Source organism: Sus scrofa, chromosome 9, assembly GCF_054392235.1.
Source record: "Sus scrofa isolate SSC_HxYL_T2T_F1_AM1 chromosome 9, Sscrofa_HxYL_maternal_Yorkshire_Landrace_v2.0, whole genome shotgun sequence".
NCBI lineage: Eukaryota > Metazoa > Chordata > Mammalia > Artiodactyla > Suidae > Sus > Sus scrofa.
Genome location: NC_139391.1, coordinates 32823496 through 32841808, shown reverse-complemented (window position 1 = coordinate 32841808; position 18313 = coordinate 32823496). Strand labels below are relative to the sequence as shown.

Genomic DNA, 18313 nt, shown 5'->3' with positions numbered 1-18313 from the left:
TGATTCTGTTGAAGAATTGTGTGTCTGTTGAACAACACAAATTAATTCTACACACTTCTCTGTGAAATTTTTCTGACACTAATGCCCCTCCAATGAGTGATCTTTTTTTTTGCCTTGTGTCCAGGGCACCTTATACATCTTCCAGTATAGCACTTATTTTATTGTCTTATAGAGAACTTTTCACATTTCTAGCTTCCAAAACTGTACATATACTTTCAAGCTGGGATCAGGTTTCTTCAACTTTTTAACAGCCTCCTCGCAGGGATATAGTAAGGCTAGAGGTCAAATAGGAGCTGCAGCTGCCAGCCTACACCATAGGCAGAGCAAGGCCAGACCCAAGCTGCATCTGCAACCTATGCCACACAACTCACGGCAACGTCAGATCCTTAACCCACTGAGTGAGGCTAGGGATTGAACTTGTAGCCTCGTGGCTACTAGTCAGGTTTGTTACCGCTGAGCCACGGTGGGAACTCTCTATAAATATTGAATAAATATGAATGAATTGCTTACATTAAACATTTTACAGAACTCTAATAAAATTCAGTGAATTAAAATTCTGATCTTCTTTTTAAAAATATTACTTTGAAAGCCAGTTCTGGCATAAATGAAAAATATAAAAAGACTAACCATAAATATTTGAGAAATATCATTAATGCCATCATCAGTAGTATATTACACTAACATTGTAACATTATCTTAGTAAAGGAAAATAAACATTTAATCAATCTACCCTGTGTTCAGGATTGAATAGTGTCCCTCCAGCCTCCCCCAAGCCCTCAAATTGATGTTCTCCTTGGAACCTCAGAAAGTGACGTTAGTTGGAAACAGGTTTGCTGCAGATATAATTAGTTAAAATGAGGTTATCCTGGAGTAGGGTGAGCCCTTAATTCAATATGGTTGATGTTCTTATAAAAGAAGAGACACAGCCATCGATACATGAGGAGATGAGGAGAGAGAGGTAAGTGACCTTGACAGGGGCAGAGATTGAAGTTCCGCAGCTGCAAGCCAAGAAGTGCCAAAGGTTGCTGGCAACCACTGGGAGTTAGGAAGAGGTAAGGAAAGACTCTTGCTATAGATTTTAGAGGGAGCGGAGCATAACTCTGCTATCTTGATTTTGCACTTTTTGCCTCCAAAACTGTAAGACAATACATTTCTTGCTATTTTAAACCTCCACTTTGTGGTACTTTGCTACAACAGCCCTGGGAAACTAATACACCCTCACAATAAATATTTTGGTTTATTAATTAGGCTAATATTTTCTTCACTGTACTATCACTTTGTATGAGAATGATTTGTTTGTTTATTGGCAGTTTTGCCATGGGTCTGTAAGATCTTTGGAAGCCAGGTTCCTCTTTGTCTTGCTCCTTCTTGCATCCCTACCACTTGACAGAATTCCTAGCCCATAGTAGGCCCTAAGGAAGTGTTTGTGAATGAGTGAATAAACTATGCCAACTGTACACTAGAGTCAGTACCTTAAGAACATTATTGACAAAGATAATATCACAAACAATAACAGCATTTTCCATTTAATTGAGGATAAAAAAACCCAGGACTTTTAAATAGTGTGACTGGAATTCAACTAACACATCAGGATTTGTATTTTCAAGTGAGTTTTTCCCTTTTCAAGGCAGCTACCTTTAACAGGGAAAGACTTATTCTAACAACTCTGCTACTGCTTAAAACTTTTTTTGGAATTCTTCATTTGGAACTGCTAATAGAGCCTGTTCTCACAAGGTAGATTTGATTTTGAGAAACAACCAAAAGTAATTTGAAGCTAAGCCTAGTAAATAAAGCTGGGGATAAAGCTGGATAATATTTAAAATTGACGGTGTGTTCACTAAAAAAAAAGAGATTTTCTAAGAGAAGAGACACTGACCACTGACGTCTCAAAATTGAAAAGTTCTCTATGGCAGGATACCGTAGATGAGCTAATTTGTGGTGATGGGAAATGTTCCTCCTCAAATTGATCATCTGAACTTTTAATTATTCTCAAACTCCAAGAAAACGACTAAGTAACAGTGTGCTCTTACGAATCTATGCCTGAAGTGGGTAAAAAGGTGAAATCAGCAGTGATTCAAGGAACATTCCAACCCCCATACCAACCATAACGAAATCATCCTTCCGATAGGCCTGAAACGTCTGGTCAAAGCCGAATGCCTGCACCTTGATTCTGCCCAGCATGGACCTGAGGCAGAGGAGGAAAAAGCAGTCTGTGAGGTAGCATCCCCAGAGAGGGCACATCCAGCCCGCCCCACCCACGGAGTCCGCCCCTCGACAGTGTTACTGCCTCTTCTGGATTTCATTCAGGCTGGGGCCTAAGGGCGGGTCCAGGCCGCCTCGACTGTCGGCTGGAGTCTCCACATCCATGCAGGCCGAGGGGCTCTGCTTTCCCTGTCTCTCGGCTTCTCACCACTGGCGGAGCCGGCTGGTGGTCTCCGGGGTGCTCAGAGACTGGAAGGTTTTCTGAGGCAGGAATCTGAAGTAGTAGCCGCCCAAATCCCCCGGCTCCCCAGCCGCCATCCTGGTCCTGGCAGCGCCAAAGCCGTGGCCGTTTCCATAGCGACGCGGCGGCCTTCGGGTGGGCGGGACGCTGTGGGGGGGGGGGGACGCTGCGGGGGGCGGGGCCACGGACTTTGGCAACCCAGGAGCCCCGCCTCCCTACCTATCCGCGGTGGGCAAGGGAGGAAACCTGCCAGTCTCTCCTTTCTTCTCGCGACCCGGCGCTCTGGCTTCTCCACCCCAGCCCGCGGTGCTGGAAACTAGGGGTCGGGGGCGGAGAAAAATTGCCAGTACTTATTTGTTGAAATGAACTCAGTAATAATTACTCAACGTGGGTTAACTTCTTAGTCTCAAACCCTGTAATCTTAGATATATAGCCATCTAAATTTAGTGACTCAAACATTTTTGCAGAAAAAATTATTCTGAATTAATTAGTGCTATCTATTTTGGAAGGTAGATGTTTGTATGACTACTTGGGAAACTATTCTCTTTTACCACCTACGGCTTTTTTTTCCCCCCTTAAAAGTTACATCTGAAGGCTAAACAAATTTTTCCATACACACTGCAGTACAATATGCTGTTTAATAGAAACACGTATTTCTTATTTTCTACTAAAAATTACCTTTTGTATCTATAGTTTTGTTTTGCCTAATATCTGTGAATCTGGGCTTTGAAAAGGGGAGGGAGGAATACAGTTCTTTTCCACTTCTTTGCTAACTCCCTCTCCCTTTCCCATAGCTCTCCAAAAACTGATGTTGATATTACCCAGCCAACAGTAGGAGAGGGACACACACACACACACACACACACACACACACACACACACACGACACACACTTTCAAACAAGAAACTTACAACATATAAAATCTATTCGCTTTTCATTGTGGTTTTTTTTAGTGGGGGAGGGGTCAGTGTTTTACTTACTTCTACCTTCATCCAAAATACATTATTTTTGTTACTATTATTTTAAACAGCCAATATTATTTCATATTTACCAGTATATTTACCCTTTACATTTTTCTTACTCCTTTCGTGCAATTCTGAATATGGGATTATTTTCTTTCTCTTTTCTTTTTTTTTTTGTCTTTTTAGGGCTGCACCTGAGGCATATGGAGGTTCCCAGGCTAGGGGTCAAATTGAAGCTACAGCTACCAGCCCGTGCCACAGATACCAGCCCATGCCACAGGCACAGCAACGTCAGTTCTGAGCCGTATCTGGCACTTACACCACAGCTCAGGGCAACGCTGGATCCTTAACCCACTGAGCAAGGCCATGGATCGAACTTGAGTCCTCATGGATGGTAGTCAGATACATTTCTGCTGAGCCTCAAGGGGAACTCCTGGCATATTTAAAAAGTATAAGCATAGGCCCGTGGCTGTAGCTCTGATTAGAGCCCTAGCCTGGAAACCTCCATATGCTGCCGGTGCAGCCCTAAAAAGACACACACACACACACACACACACACAAATTTATCTTAAATCCCATCTCATGAATAAATTTATTCCATTACCTTTAATTTCGAATATATTTAGTTATTGCTAGACAAATATTTGATCATATACTACTTTGTACTTTTATCTTTCTGATTTTTTGTAGACATCTTTCCAAACAGATTACATGCTATTCAACATGGGGGAATTTGCTTAACATTTTATAAGAACATTTTGCACAGGGCCTAAAGATATAGTATTTGTTTAGTTAATTCTTTTTCTAGGTTTTTCTGGCCTTTGTTGGGGTATAAACAACATACAACAAACTGCACATATTTAAAGTATACCATGTGATTAAATTTTATATATGTGTTTAAAAAGTCTTTTTAAAAAAGTGTTTTTAAAAACTCCTCAAATATGTAATACATGATAAAGATATAATTATATTTATTTTGGATTTAAGATGCTAATTTAAGTTAGGAACTTTTTTTTTTGTATTATTCAAAAGTAAATCATTTTTATTGCATTGTTAATGAAATTCATCCTCTTTTTTTCAGCCCTATAATCAGTGATTATACTTTGACTACATAGTCTTAAGTTCAATGTTTACTTGGAAAATGATAGTTTTCTAATTGGTATTTGCCACAAATATGCATGATTGGTATATGTTCTATATAACCTTTATTAATTCAGTTGGAAAATCATTTTTTGAATCTCCGAATCATCTTTAAGTTTTTCTTTTTCTTTTTTAAACTGCATATGTGACACATATTTAACAGAGAGGAAAAAAACCAAGTAAGCAAAAAGAATAAAAACACCCATAATCCCAGACATATAATTTTTCAAATTCTTGGAGCACTGAAGAACATTTTCCATAGGGAGATTTACCAGAAAAAACATGTTTTCAGTCTAAATTTCATTGACTCACACTTTAAGGAGCCTTGGCCAGACAAGTATATGTGGAAAAAAAACTTCCATATTTACAATACAGTTATCAGATTGTGTTTAATTTTGCATATATTTGTGGTTTGTTTTATATTTTATGATCAGTTTTGGTATTTTCACAGTATTGGAACTAATCAGGGTCCTTGGACTCTTTTATCCATAGAAACTGATGAGAGGCCAGAAAAGGAATTCAGGAAAGGCTTTATTGAGACTGTAGCACAAGGAAACAAAAACAAGTAACAGGTTTCATTGCTCACTCCCTGAGGGAGCTGGTCTCTTACGGGGTGAGGGTAGGGGTGAAGTGGTGGGTTGGGCCAGCAAGGTGCTTAGGTGGTTTGCCTACGCCCTTTGTAGTGCTGTGTGGAGGGATCACCTGCAATACTCTGCTTTTGCTCCAACCACCTCAGAAGTGGCAATTGGATATTGGCCTTTTTGTATCTTGTTGTTAGTAATTTGGCCCAATTGCAAATGTGAAGTTATTTTTAGTCCTTTATAGTTTCTTCATATTCTGTTGCTGGAGGAGATGTTTGTCCAGGTGCAAGCACTGCAGCAAAGGGTCCCAGGCCCCAGATCCCAGCCTATCTCAGTATGGCTATGTTTGATAGCTTGAAGTCAGATTAGAAATCCAACTGCAGCTGTGGTGTCTAGTAGCCTCATCTGTAAATTGAATGTAATTTTTTTTTTTACATTATGGGGTTACCATAAGGATTAAATTAATTTGTATGAAGTGCTTATCACAATGACTGACACTTAAAAGTCCAATGTATGGTAGTTATTAATATTAATGGCTATTTTCATATGGACTTCTAAGAACAGAATCTCAATATATAGTTTGTGTATATAGGAAATGAGGTTTGACTTGTCATATTTCAGATTATGACTATCCCCCAGAGAATAACTGGGTTAGAAATTATTGCTTTCTCTCCTCTAGCTGTTAGCTGTTTCAAGTTTTTCATTACTTAATTGTTATGAATCTTATTATTTTTGTCTTTTTAGGGCCACGCTTGCAGCATGTGGAAGTTCTCAGGCTAGGGGTTGAACTGGAACTGCAGCCGCCAGCCTATGCCACAGCCACAGCAATGTCAGATCCGAGCCTTGTCTGTAATCTACACCACAGCTCATGGCAACGCCAGATCCTTAACCCACTGAACAAGGCCAGGAATTGAACATTCATCCTCACAGATACTGGTTAGGTTTGTTACCGCTGAGCCACAACAGGAACTCCAGCTATGAATCTTAATTTTGCATCCTTAAAACATGGACTTTGTCTTATTGGATTGTGTAATTAATTGTTGCCACAAGATGAATGTGTTAATTACTACTACTGGCTCCCATTCACTTAATTTAATCGTAAAAGTTTACCAAGTGAAACATACCACTGTTCTAATATTTGGTCATTAGATGTTATTATTCTTTCAGTTTTTTTACATTCCTTTCATCTGACTAGGTAGCCCATACTCTGCATATTATTAGGCGCTATGGGAATTGCAAGATGTATAAAATATCCATCTCTGCCTGAAAAGTCCTTATAAATTAGTTGGAAATTATTGAAAAATTCTTGTCTCTTGCTATTTCATGTTTTTAAACTCAACTTGCTTCCTCTCATCCTTACAAAATTCAATCTACTCTTCTCATTGACCATTTACTTGCTCTCTAGTCACTGTTTAAAGTTGCCAAGCCACCAGCTTTTATTTGATAATTTATGATACACATATATTTGACTGAAAGTAAGCCTTACTAAAAACATTCAATAACGTGAGGAGCAAGCTAATTCTAATATTAATTATTAATTACAAAATTATTAAATATTAATGATTAGAATTAATGAATTTAAATATTAATTTATATTAATGTAACACTTATTTTCTTTCTTTCTATGTTTTTACTTGGTATAAATTTTCTATGATTCTAATGATATGAAAAAGATTTACTGAACACAGAAGCCAAGAACAATATTAAGTTGATTCTAGTGGTTGTGTGTTCCTGATAAATAGTGATAGAATTTTTACTTTTCTGGAGGAATGAAATAATAGTTGTAATCACAACTACTTGAAATCTGAGAAATGTTGCTTATCAATAAGTTATTTTGTTTAGATCTGTGGCTATTCAAAGTCTGTTCATAATCAATATTTCATTTCATCCGTGGCCAAATGAACACACTTAGGGTGATATACTTATTTTTTTTAAATTCAGGGCCACACCTGTGGTATATGGAGGTTCCCGGGCTAGGGGTCAAATCAGAGCTGCAGCCTCTGGCCTACGCCACAGCCACAGCCAGATCTGAGCCATGTCTGTGACCTACACCACAGCACATGGCAATGCCAGATCCTTAATACATTAAGCAAGCCCAGGGATCAAACCTGAAACCTCGTGGATACTAGTCAGGTTTGTTACTACTGAGCCACAACGGGAACTCCTAGGGTGCTCTACTTTTTCATAAAACTAAGTTACTTTTAGCTTTTCATAAAAACTTCTTTATTTTTAAATTATACTCTTTTTAATAATTGAGATCTCCTTTCCTTAGGAAATCATGACAACTAAATACAAATTTTAAAACCCTATGTCTGTTGGCATGTTAGAGTAGAGCCTTTTTACCTAAAGTGTGGTCGATTGATCGCAGCACTGATACCGTTTGAGTGCTTGTAGAAATGCAGTATCTCTGACTGGACCACAGACCTACAGTATCAGATTCCTCAGGTGACTCATATACATATTAAAGGAGAAGTGCTGGTTTAGACAAAACCTATCCAACAGTCCTACCCCCTTTCACCTTTATTTTCAAGCTATTCTACACCTCTGTCCACCTAACTGCTCAATTCAGAAACCTAGAATTATCTCTGATCCCATCTTGTCTCACCCCTTCCCATCCTCTCCCAAATCAAACTCATCATGAAATCATATAATCTTTTAAATGTATGTACTACAATCTGTCCACTTCTCTCCAGGTTCCTCTATTGACACTTTAGTCCAAGCTAGCACTATCTTTTTGCTTGGATGACTGTAAGCAAGACTTCCTAACTCATCTTCCTCTTCTATTTTTGCCCTTCTGACAACAGCAGCCAGACGGAGTTTTAAAAATAATAAATCAGGAGTTCCTGTCATGGTGCGGCAGAAACGAATCCGACTAGGAACCATGAGGTTGCGTGTTCGATCCCTGGCCTCACTCAGTGGGTTAAGGATCTGGCATTGCCCTGAGCTGTGGTGTAGGTCACAGACGTGGCTGGGATCTGGTGTTGCTGTGGCTGTGGTGTTGACTGGCAGCAACAGCTCCGATTAGACCCCTAGCCTGGGAACTTCCATATGCTGCAGGTGTGGCCCTCAAAAGACAAAAAAATTAATAATAAAAAATCAGACTCTAAAACTATACTATTGAGAATCCTTTAATGGGTTTCCATTTCCCTCGGGATAAAATCCAACTCCTGTTGCTCCATGGTTTTTATTTTTTATTTTCTTTTCCTGTCTCTTTCCTGGGCTCCCTACACAGGGATCACTGGTCTGGAAAAAGCAACTCTCTCTTCTTGATCGGGGCCTTGGTAAAAAGTGAATCCTTTGCCTGGACCACCTTCCTTCTTTGCACTTTCTGCCTAACTACTTTCTATGCATTCTTCACGGTTCAGATTATTAATTGCTTCCCTCAGCTGACCTTTCTGACAGACCAGTTAACACTGGTTTTCCTGGTTATACTCTCATAACACATACTTGTCCCTCACAATGCTTATAACCCTATGCAATTATTTAAATATTTGTGTGCTTCCATAGTTAATGTTTGTCTCCCTCACTAGCTAGTACAATTCAAGAGGTCAGAGATTGTTCAACATGTGTTCTTGGTGGCTGGCCCATAGAAGGAAATTCCAAAACATTTATTGAATAAGCAAATCAGTGAATCTTTTTACTGATTTATATTATATATGAATAAGACAAATAACTGGACTAAGTTGTATTTTTGTGGTATTAATTTTTGCCACAGGCAGACTTGCTACCTGGATGTATTTAAAACAATTTGAGGAAGTTCCCTTGCAGGGTAGTGGGTTAAGGGTATGGCGTTGCTTCAGCTGTGGCTCAGGTAACAACTGCCTCGCAGGTTTGATCCCTGGCTCAAGAACTTCCACATACTGTGGGCTTGGCCAAATGAATAAAGAAATTAAACAATTTGCACTCTAAGGATTAAGAAGTGTATTTAAAGATAACATTTTATAGGAGGTCCCATAGTGACTCAGTGGTAATGAACCTGACTAGTATCCATGAGGACTCAGGCTCAATCCCTGGCCTTGCTCAGTGGATTACCAATTGGGAGTTGTGGTGGCTGTGGTGTAGGCAGGAAGCTGCATGCAGCTCTGATTCAACCCTTAGCCTGGGAACTTCCATATGGCTTACAGAAGAGCCCCCCCCCCCAAAGGATAACATTTTATAAATTTAATTTATAGCTAGTGTAGTACTGTGGGTAAATATAGACTTTTAGGTCAAGTGATCTGCTCTGCCACGTACTAATCATGTGACGGTAACTTGGCAAGTTACTTTCTTAAAGCCTCAGTTTCCTCGTCTGGGTTGTTGCAAGAATATACTCCTTTATCTGCTGTGTCTGGTATGTGCTGAACTAAATGAACATTATCATTATTTGCTTTCGTATTGACTTGGATGCTTTAGCACAGCAGCAGCCTGTAGCTCATCACATTGTGTATCTGCGGGCAGTTAAAAGGCCCTGTGGTAAAGGAAAGGGTTAAACCTGACGCCTTTCATTTCTGGAAGACCTCTGCCTGGGGGTGGAGGAGGGGGGATGGGCTGGGGTGGAGTTATGGCCAGGGAAGATATAAACAAGTAGGGGCTGGAACTTGTCTCTCTGGTCTGGGATAGGCCTCCTGTCTTTGACATTAAAGCTTTTCAGGACTGTCAAGAAAAGCAGTTCCTTTGCCTTTCTAATGGCTGGGTACAGCTCTTGTTAGTCTTGTTTGGTTTCTATAAAAATACTTTTTATTGCAAAATTCTGGTTTTGGTTTATACTTGTTCAAACACAATTTATGAAATGTTATAAAATAGGGTACCCTGATTTCCTACTCCAATCAGTTTGCCATGCCTCCAGCACTGCAAGAGGGATAAGGCGCAGGGAGGGGCTATACCTCTTGCCTGAGATGGAGGCAAACACTGAGGAAAGGAAGCAGGGGGTGAAATCTTAGGGAAATTGGTGAGCAGAAATAAAACTTGAGTGGGGGAGGGTGTGGCTCCTTATTACTTAGACATTTTTCTTTACGGATAAGTCTATAGATAGACTTACACTTGATCCAAGATCTGACTTGTTTGGGATTGCTTGAAGGAAAGGTCCCCTGAGCTGTTTCACACTTGTTTTGAATTCAAATAAAATTCTGGTCAAAGATCCTCCATGGTAACCTATTAACCCTGACCACCCTTCACTGCACAACTGTATCCTCCCACCTCAACTGCCTTTCCTCATCTTCTGAGAAGTCCTGGCTCATTGTGTTGTTTACTATTTGGAAATAAGAACTAATTTGTGAGACTTAAGTCTAATAGCTATTTGTTCCTCGGTGCCTCTTCATAAGTGGAATATTTAGCTTCTCATGCAGGCAAGCATGGCTGCTCTTTCCAGGCTGTAGGGGACTCTTTCATTTGTGTGTTGCCATGTCGGGGAGCTGCAGGGACGGGGTGGGACGACCCCCAATCAGAGCAGGTCTCTTTGTGGACTCCAGGAGACAAATTCTCGAGGTTTAAAAAAATTAAAACATTTTTTTTTTTTTTACAAGAGGGATGGAGTATTGGTGATGCTTTAAGTGATTGTTATGATTTATAATAAATGGCTCTTCAGAAATATTTTAAACCAGCTCATCATGTTCTTTAGACATACTTTTAAATGGTTACTATTATTTAAAATTTTTTTAATTTTCCTTTTTCTGGCCACATTTGCAGTATATGGAGGTTCCCAGGCTAGGGGTCAAATTGGACCTGCAGCTGCAGGCCTACACCACAGCAACACTGGATCTGAGCAGCATCTTTGACTTATGCTGCAGTTTTCAGCAATACCCACTGAGTGAGGCCAGGAATTGAACCTGAATCCTTAGGGACACTCTTTTGGGCTCTTAACACACTAAGCCACAATGGGAACTCCTGAAATGGTTATTAATACGGATGAAACAATGAGGGTCCTAGAGATGTGCCAGTGGGTACATCAGTCTTTTTTGGCTCTAGGATCACACTGTTTTCTGGTCCATGTATTTCTCATCTTGTAGCTCACTGTGAATGTTTTTCAATGATTTGGTTCAGATAAGATGCCAAGGCATATGGAGTTGTGCATGTGGCATTCCGATTTTTTTTTGTTCCCCTGTGCAACTTCCTTTTCCCCTTCCCTTGCACATAGAGTGGTATCTGTAGACTTTCAGGTGTGTCCAAGTACCAGTGCTGCAAATGAATAAGCATGCTTCCTCTCATGCAGCCAGTCAACTGAGATGGTGGATTGTGAGGATTAATGATTTAACACATGGAATGTGCTTAGACCAGTCGCCTGTACACAGAAAGCATTCAAGTGTGAACTATTATTATTTACTGGGTGCTCATTATTTACAAAGGGGTTTTATATGCTTCTTAGAGAGCAGTCTTCTAAAAGCTTACAATATAGTAGGGGAGACAGGACATATACATAGCAGCCAGGGTTATTATTTTAAAAAAATAATCTGACCATATCCTGTGCTATTAAAATCTTCAAATTCGTACCAGACCACTAGTCATCTGCTTCTAACCTGCCAAAACAACCACATCTTGTAGCACCTTGCACCACTTTCTCCTTTGTTCTCTAAACTCTAACTATGTTGGATTTTTTCGCTTCCTAGAATGCAAGGTCCATGAGGGGAAGGAATTTTCTTCTGTTTTGTTTAAGTGATGGAGCTCCAGCAGCTAAGGGGAGGTCTGACACACAGGAAGAGATCAATATACATATATATTTGTTGAATAAGTGTCTGGGTTAGAATTCGTGGCTCTCTCTTACTTGAATACAACCCACTTCTTATCCTCATCACCTTTTTTCACTGAGCTACCCTCTACTTATCCTCTTGGTCTGTGTTTAATATCGCTCTTTATCTTCTTTTTTTCTCCTCTTTATGGCCGCACTTGTGGCATATGGAAGTTCCCGGGCTAGGGGTTGAATCAGAGCTGCAGTTGCTGGCCTACACCACAGCCACAGCAACACTGGATCTGAGCCGCATCTGCAACCTACGTCCCAGCTTGTGACAACACCGGATCCTTAACCCACTGATTGAGGCCAGAGATCGAACCTGCACCCTCATGGACACTATATCAGGTTCTTAACCTGCTAAGCCTCAATGAGAACTCCTAATATCATTTCTTTAGAGAGTCATTCCCTGACACCCTTGTTTGAATTCAGTTTCACTCCGCATGCTCCTTTACTCCTGTGTACTTTAAAACTTTCAATTATTTGTTTAAAGAATGAAGAGACTCATATCTGTTTTGTTCACTCTATATCCCCAGGTCCCAATTTATTGCCTAGATCACTGAAAATTCTCAATTTATTGAAGTGAAAAATAGCTCTCCTGGAAGATACATCAGGATAAATGCCATAGTGCCATAAGAGGAGTACAGACAAAGTACTCGAAATGTAGAGACAAATATTCACAATGACAAGAATCAGGGAGTGTTCAACGGAGGATATAGTTTGAGAGCTGGGCTTAATGGGTGGGTAGGCTTTAGAGGTGGTGAGAAATAATCACCCTTGACAAAATAGCCTGAGCCAGTGCTTGGAAACGGTGCAGATGCTGTGTGTACCACCCAGAAAGCCTTGCCGAACTGGGTGAGCCACTCATTCGTCCAACTGATGGAACTGTGGTCTGAGGTGGCTTACAAGTGAGTCTTTCTCCAGGAAAGACCCATAGCCAAAGGGAGCTCCTTCACCCAAGTTTACTTCTTCAGTATATCCACAGTCCAATGGCTGGATGACATTGACCCTTGCCTTGATTTGGGGCATCTCATTTGAGCTTCAGAGTTCCTTCTAGTTTTGACTGGAATCTCTGTTGGAACTGTTTCCATAGTTCAAAGATCTCTCTCTGTTTCATCCTACTTCCTTCACTCCTTTACCAGATAGCACACCTTGATAAAACTCTGGTGCACAGATCTCTGCCTCAAAGTCTGTTTCCTGTGCACCTCGACCTAAAATAGGCAGACATCATGGGGAGTTCCCGTCATGGCTCAGTGGAAACGAATCTGACTAGCATCTATTAGGATATAGGGTTGATCCCTGGCCTCACTCAGTGGGTTAAGGATCCAGTGTTGCTGCGAGCTGCAGTATAGGTTGCAGATGCAGTTCAAATCTGGTATTGTGGCTGTGGTGTAGGCTGGCGGCTACAGCTCTGACTTGACCCCTAGCGTGGGAACCTCCATATGCTGCAAGTATGGCCCTAAAAAGACAAAAATAAATAAATAAATAAATGCAGACATCATGAGACTTGCACAGGAGGAAGAGTTGGTCTAGAGAAGTGTGAGATGGTTTTTTTTTCCTTTCAAAGCAGTTTAATCTCTTCAATAAAATTCTTGTCTGGAAGCACTATCATGTAAATCAGGTGAAAGAGGAGTTTCTGTACTTGAAGTGGGAGTGAGTGCTACTGTCTTTGCCAATTTTGGGTTCCTGATTCTATGCCAAGATGATTTTCAGAGGGCTTTACACACCCACTGGGTGTCATCTGAGTACAGTTTGAAAACTAGTAGGAAAATCACAGAATCCATGAGATAGGGTAAGAAAAAAACCAGGGCCAGGCCATTGAATGCTTTGAATGTCAGGATAGGAAGTCTGAACATTATTCTGGAGGTGAGCGTAGGAGGGTAGAGAGTGTTGACAGTGTTTAATTAAGGGAATGACGTGATCAGAGCCGCAATGAGGCAAACAGTTAAATGTAAGGGGAAAAAAATGAAATCTCTACCTCACATTCTATAACAGTTCTCAGGTGGATTATATATGGACACATAATGAAACCACAAAATTACTATACAATACATAAATATTTACAAAATCTTGGGGTTTTCCTTAAAAATGTGATATCACAGGAGTTACCTTTTAAAGCATGACACTCAAGAAAGAAAGAAAAATTTGACAGATTTAGATGAAATATTAGAAACATTTGCACATATAAAACACCATAACTAAAAAGGAAAGCCAAATGATAAATGGTAAATATATTCGGAAACAAATAAAATAAAGATTACAATTCTGACCGTAAGTTCTTAAAGATCAACTTAAACATAGAAAAATTGGGCAGTTATATAAACCACTAATTCATAAAAGATAAAATATTAAATACCAGCCACAATAAAAAATTCTAAGAATCAAAGAAATTTCTAATAATCAAAGAAAAGGATGTCTTAAAAGAACGACATCCTTTTCTCCCCCACATATTAACCTGGCAAAGTATGGCAGATACTGTTGGTTACTTACCCAAAAGCCACCATCCAGCCTTCTTCTTTGCTAACAGGATCATAGCTATGTTTTCAAATGGGGTAGAGGTTTGATGTTCTCAGTGAAGGCAGTTTCAGTCTCTGGTTTAAGGATAAATCTGAATTCCATTTAAGATGCTGAAATAGAAGGGAAATCGGCTGGAATGTTTCCAGGAAATATTCCTCCCTGGACTTTCAACACTGCTGAGCAATCCTATGAAATTTCTCTAGTATGTTCACTCTCCCACTTTCTACAACACCTATATCATACCTTTTCTGATAGCCCCTAAATTCTACATTAACATTAGCTAGTGACCTTGCCTCATATTTGAATGAGAAAAATAGAAGCAGTTAGAGAGAATTTCTTCATTTCCACACTATCAACTCTGTAAACCTGTTTGAAACACCATTGCCATGTCTCCCATGAAACATCAAACACTTCATTTGTATTCTAAAGCTTCAACTTCCTCAAGAACTTACCTTTTGCATTTGCTTCCTTCTCTCCTGCATTAGCTCTTTCTATTTGATTCTTTTTTTTGTACTTTGATTCTCTATTTGATCTTCTCTACTTGATCATCCACACAAATTGCACTATTATCTTCCACCTTAAAACCAAAACAAACTCATAAAAACTTCCTTGGACTCCATATGCCCTTCTGGCTACTGCCCCATTTCTTAGCTCCCCTTCACAGCAAAACATCCTGAAAACTTGTCTTAGTCACTGTTCTACTTCACATTTTCTCCTCCATCTGCTCTTTAACTGGAGAGTTAAACTTTGGTCTGCACCAATCCACTCAGACTGTCTTGTCAAGGAATTTAGTGACTACATTTCTAAATCTTACTGTTTCTTATTTATTCTTTTACTTGACCTTTTAGCAGCTATGTACTTCTGGTGTCTCTTTCACTCCTTATAAGGAGACTAGCCCTGTGGATTAGAGTTCCATTCATATGACCTCATTTAACCTTAATTACTTCCTTAAAGGCTCTATCTCTAATTACAATCACATTGTGGGTTAGGGCTTCAACCTAAGAAATTTGGGGTGGGACGCACAACTTTGTACATAATAGTCATTTTGGTTTTAAATACCTTTTAGATGTCAATTAAAAAAAAGAATTCCCTGACTCTGACTTCTCTCTGAAATTCCAGACTTATATCTTTAAATGCCTCCTTAACATCTTGCATGGATGTCAAACAAGTACCTATATTTAACGTGGCCAGAACAGGCCACCTCTCTTTCCTGCCTCTTCCACTGATTTCTAGTTTTTTCCATCCTAGTCAATAGTCTCTCCATCTTCTTCGTAGTGTTTGTCCTAAATATAAGAATCCCTGTCTTTCCCCTATCTTCCACAGAAATTTACTAGAAATTTCTATCAATTCTATTTCTAAAACATTCCAAACTTGTCCCTTTCTTTTCCCATCTCCTATTCTCACACTTGTACAAGCTTCCATTTTTTCTCCCTTGGACTATAGCCTCCTAACTAATCTTTCTGATTCTACTTTTGTTTCATTATAATCCATTCTCATAGCAGCTGTATGATCTTGTGAAAAGATCTTGTCACTCCTCTGCTTAAAATCCTTTAATGGATCATAGAACTAAATGCAAAGACAAACAGACAAATGATTTGAACAGACACTTTACCAAAGCTGTTAAATGGATGGCAAAGAAATGCTCAACATCATTTGATATTGGGGAAATGTCAATTAAACTGCAATGAGAGTTGTCACTCTTCTACTTAAAATCCTGCAATGAGTATTGGACCTAAACGTAAAATAGCAACAACAAAAGGGCAAATTGTTTAAATGGACACCTCCCCAATCATGACAAATAAATGGCGAATAAACACATAAAAATGCCCAATATTATTAGTCATTAGAGAAAAGACAATCTAAACCAGAGTGAGATTTTGTTATTCCACTGTTCAGAACTAGTCCAACCTTCCATCATTTCTCACTTGTACTATAAATAATCTTCCAACTGATCTACTTCCACTTTTGCTTCCATTATATAGGTTTATGTCATTTTACTGTGCTTCACTTTGTTGCGCTTCACATATATTGCATTTTGCAAACAAATTGAAGGCTTGTGGCAACTCTGCATAAAGAAAGTCTATCAGTGTTATTTTTCCAATAGCATTTGCTCACTTCATGTCTCTGTGTCACGTTTTGGTAATTCTAAAAAAATTTCAATGTTTACATTATTGCTGTATTTGTTAAGGTGATCTATGTTCAGTGATCTTTGATGGTACTATTGTAATTGTTTTGGAGCACCATAAAGCATGCCCACATAGGACTTCAAACCTAGCCAGTAAGTGTTATATGTGTTCTGAATGCTCCACTGATCAGTCATTCCCCCATCTCTATCCCTCTCTTTGGGCCTCCCTATTTCCTGAGACACAACAATGTTGAAATTAGGTCAATAAATAACCCTGCAATGATCTCCAAGTGTTCAAATGATAGGAAGAATTGTCACTTTAAATCAAAAGTTAGAAATGACTGTCACTTTAAATCAAAAGTTAGAAATGACTAAGCTTAGTGAGGTAAGCACGTCAAAAGCTGAGTTTGGCCTGAAGCTAGGCCTCTAGCCAAGTTGTGAATGCAAGGGAAAAGATCTTGAAGGAAATTGAAAGTGCTACTCCAGTGAACACAGGAATGATAAAGTCTTGCCTCAATGCTGATGGGTGCTGACTGTTAAAATGTCTGTACCACCTAAAGAAATCTAGAGATTCAATGCAAGCCCTATGAGAATTCCAATAGTCTATTTCATAGAGATTTATATGTTCAGTGAAGGTATTATGCTAAGTGAAATAAGCTAGACAGAGAAAGACAAATATTGTATGATCTCTCATATATATGGAATCTAAAAAAGTCCCAAGCTCATAGATGCAGAGAAAAGTCAGCAAGAGCTGGGGGGTGAGTGGGTGAGGGGGGAGAAATGGGTGAACTATTTTTGTTTTGTTTTGTTTTTAGTTTCAATAAATTGGAAAAAAGCAAGGCAAAAACAAAAGCCAACAACCACAGAAAACCACAACAAACCCACACCTAACTTATCCTAGGCTTCCTTGGATATTTGCCAATTTTTAGTTCCTTTCCCACAGCTAGCTAATAAATCAGTTTAAAAAAAGAAGAACTTTGAGTCATACTTTGCACTACATACAAAACTAACTCAAAATGGAGCACAGGCCTAAATTTAAAATCTAAAATTGCAAAACTTCTGAAAGAAGTTGGGAGAGTATCTTTGTTACCTTGGATTAGGTAAATATTTCTTAGATTGGAGATAAAAAGTATCAATCATGGAGGAAAAAGACTGGAAATTGGATTTTGTTAAAATTTAAACATTTCTTCAAAAGACTGTACAAAAAGACTAGTATTTCAATGTTCACAGCAGTTTTATTCGTAACAGCTCAAAACAGAAACAACACAAATGTCCTTTAATTGGTAGATACATAAATTGTGGCACACTCACACAATGGAATACTACTCAGCAATAGAAAGGGACAAACTACAGGTCCGTGTGACAACACGGAATGAATCTCCATGCTGAGAGAAGGAAGCCAGACACAAAAAACTACTTACTGAATGGCTTCAGGGGAGGGAAACCTGTGTACTCACGTGGGGCCCCATGCTCAGAAGGGCACTCTGCTTGGTTTAATGTTCTGTTTTTGCTGCCTTGAAATTATTAATAATTTTTTAACAAGGAGCACCACGTTTTAATTTTTCTCTGGGTCCTGCAAATTATGTAATTGACTTCACTGCATTATTCCATCAGTATGAGATTCTAGGGAAGTTAAAATTTTAGTGATTGCAGACGAGTGGTTGTGAGGGGAAAAGGGATTCATGCAAAGAGACAGAAAACAACTTTTTGGAAAGATGAAAATGTTTTATATCATAGCTTGTGGTATTGATTACACAACTGTATATACGTATGAAATTAATCAAATTGAAGATTTAAAGTTGGGAAGTTCTATTGTATTTGACATTGTACCTTAGTAAAGAAGA

At 39.1% G+C, this 18313-nt stretch overlaps 1 protein-coding gene across 15 annotated transcripts in view; it reads right to left on the bottom strand.

The window, feature by feature from the left end:
- CFAP300 (cilia and flagella associated protein 300) overlaps nucleotides 1-15027 on the bottom strand; it is a 42212-nt gene extending 27185 nt beyond the window's left edge. For 5 of the 15 annotated variants that reach the window (XM_021062702.2, XM_084975840.1, XM_084975838.1 and 2 more), the window contains exons 1-4: nucleotides 14797-15027; nucleotides 14318-14454; nucleotides 2663-2759; nucleotides 2104-2185 (exon numbers count right to left, since the gene is read on the bottom strand). In XM_021062702.2, coding sequence (XP_020918361.1) covers nucleotides 2104-2185; nucleotides 2663-2759; nucleotides 14318-14360 — 222 coding nt within the window. In that variant the 5' untranslated portion in view covers nucleotides 14361-14454; nucleotides 14797-15027. Of the gene's footprint in view, nucleotides 1-2103; nucleotides 2186-2410; nucleotides 2760-14317; nucleotides 14455-14796 lie in introns of those variants that run through there. The other 10 variants (XR_014815129.1, XM_084975841.1, XM_084975839.1 and 7 more) reach the window with 3 other exon arrangements.
- Nucleotides 15028-18313: the final 3286 nt, after the last annotated feature.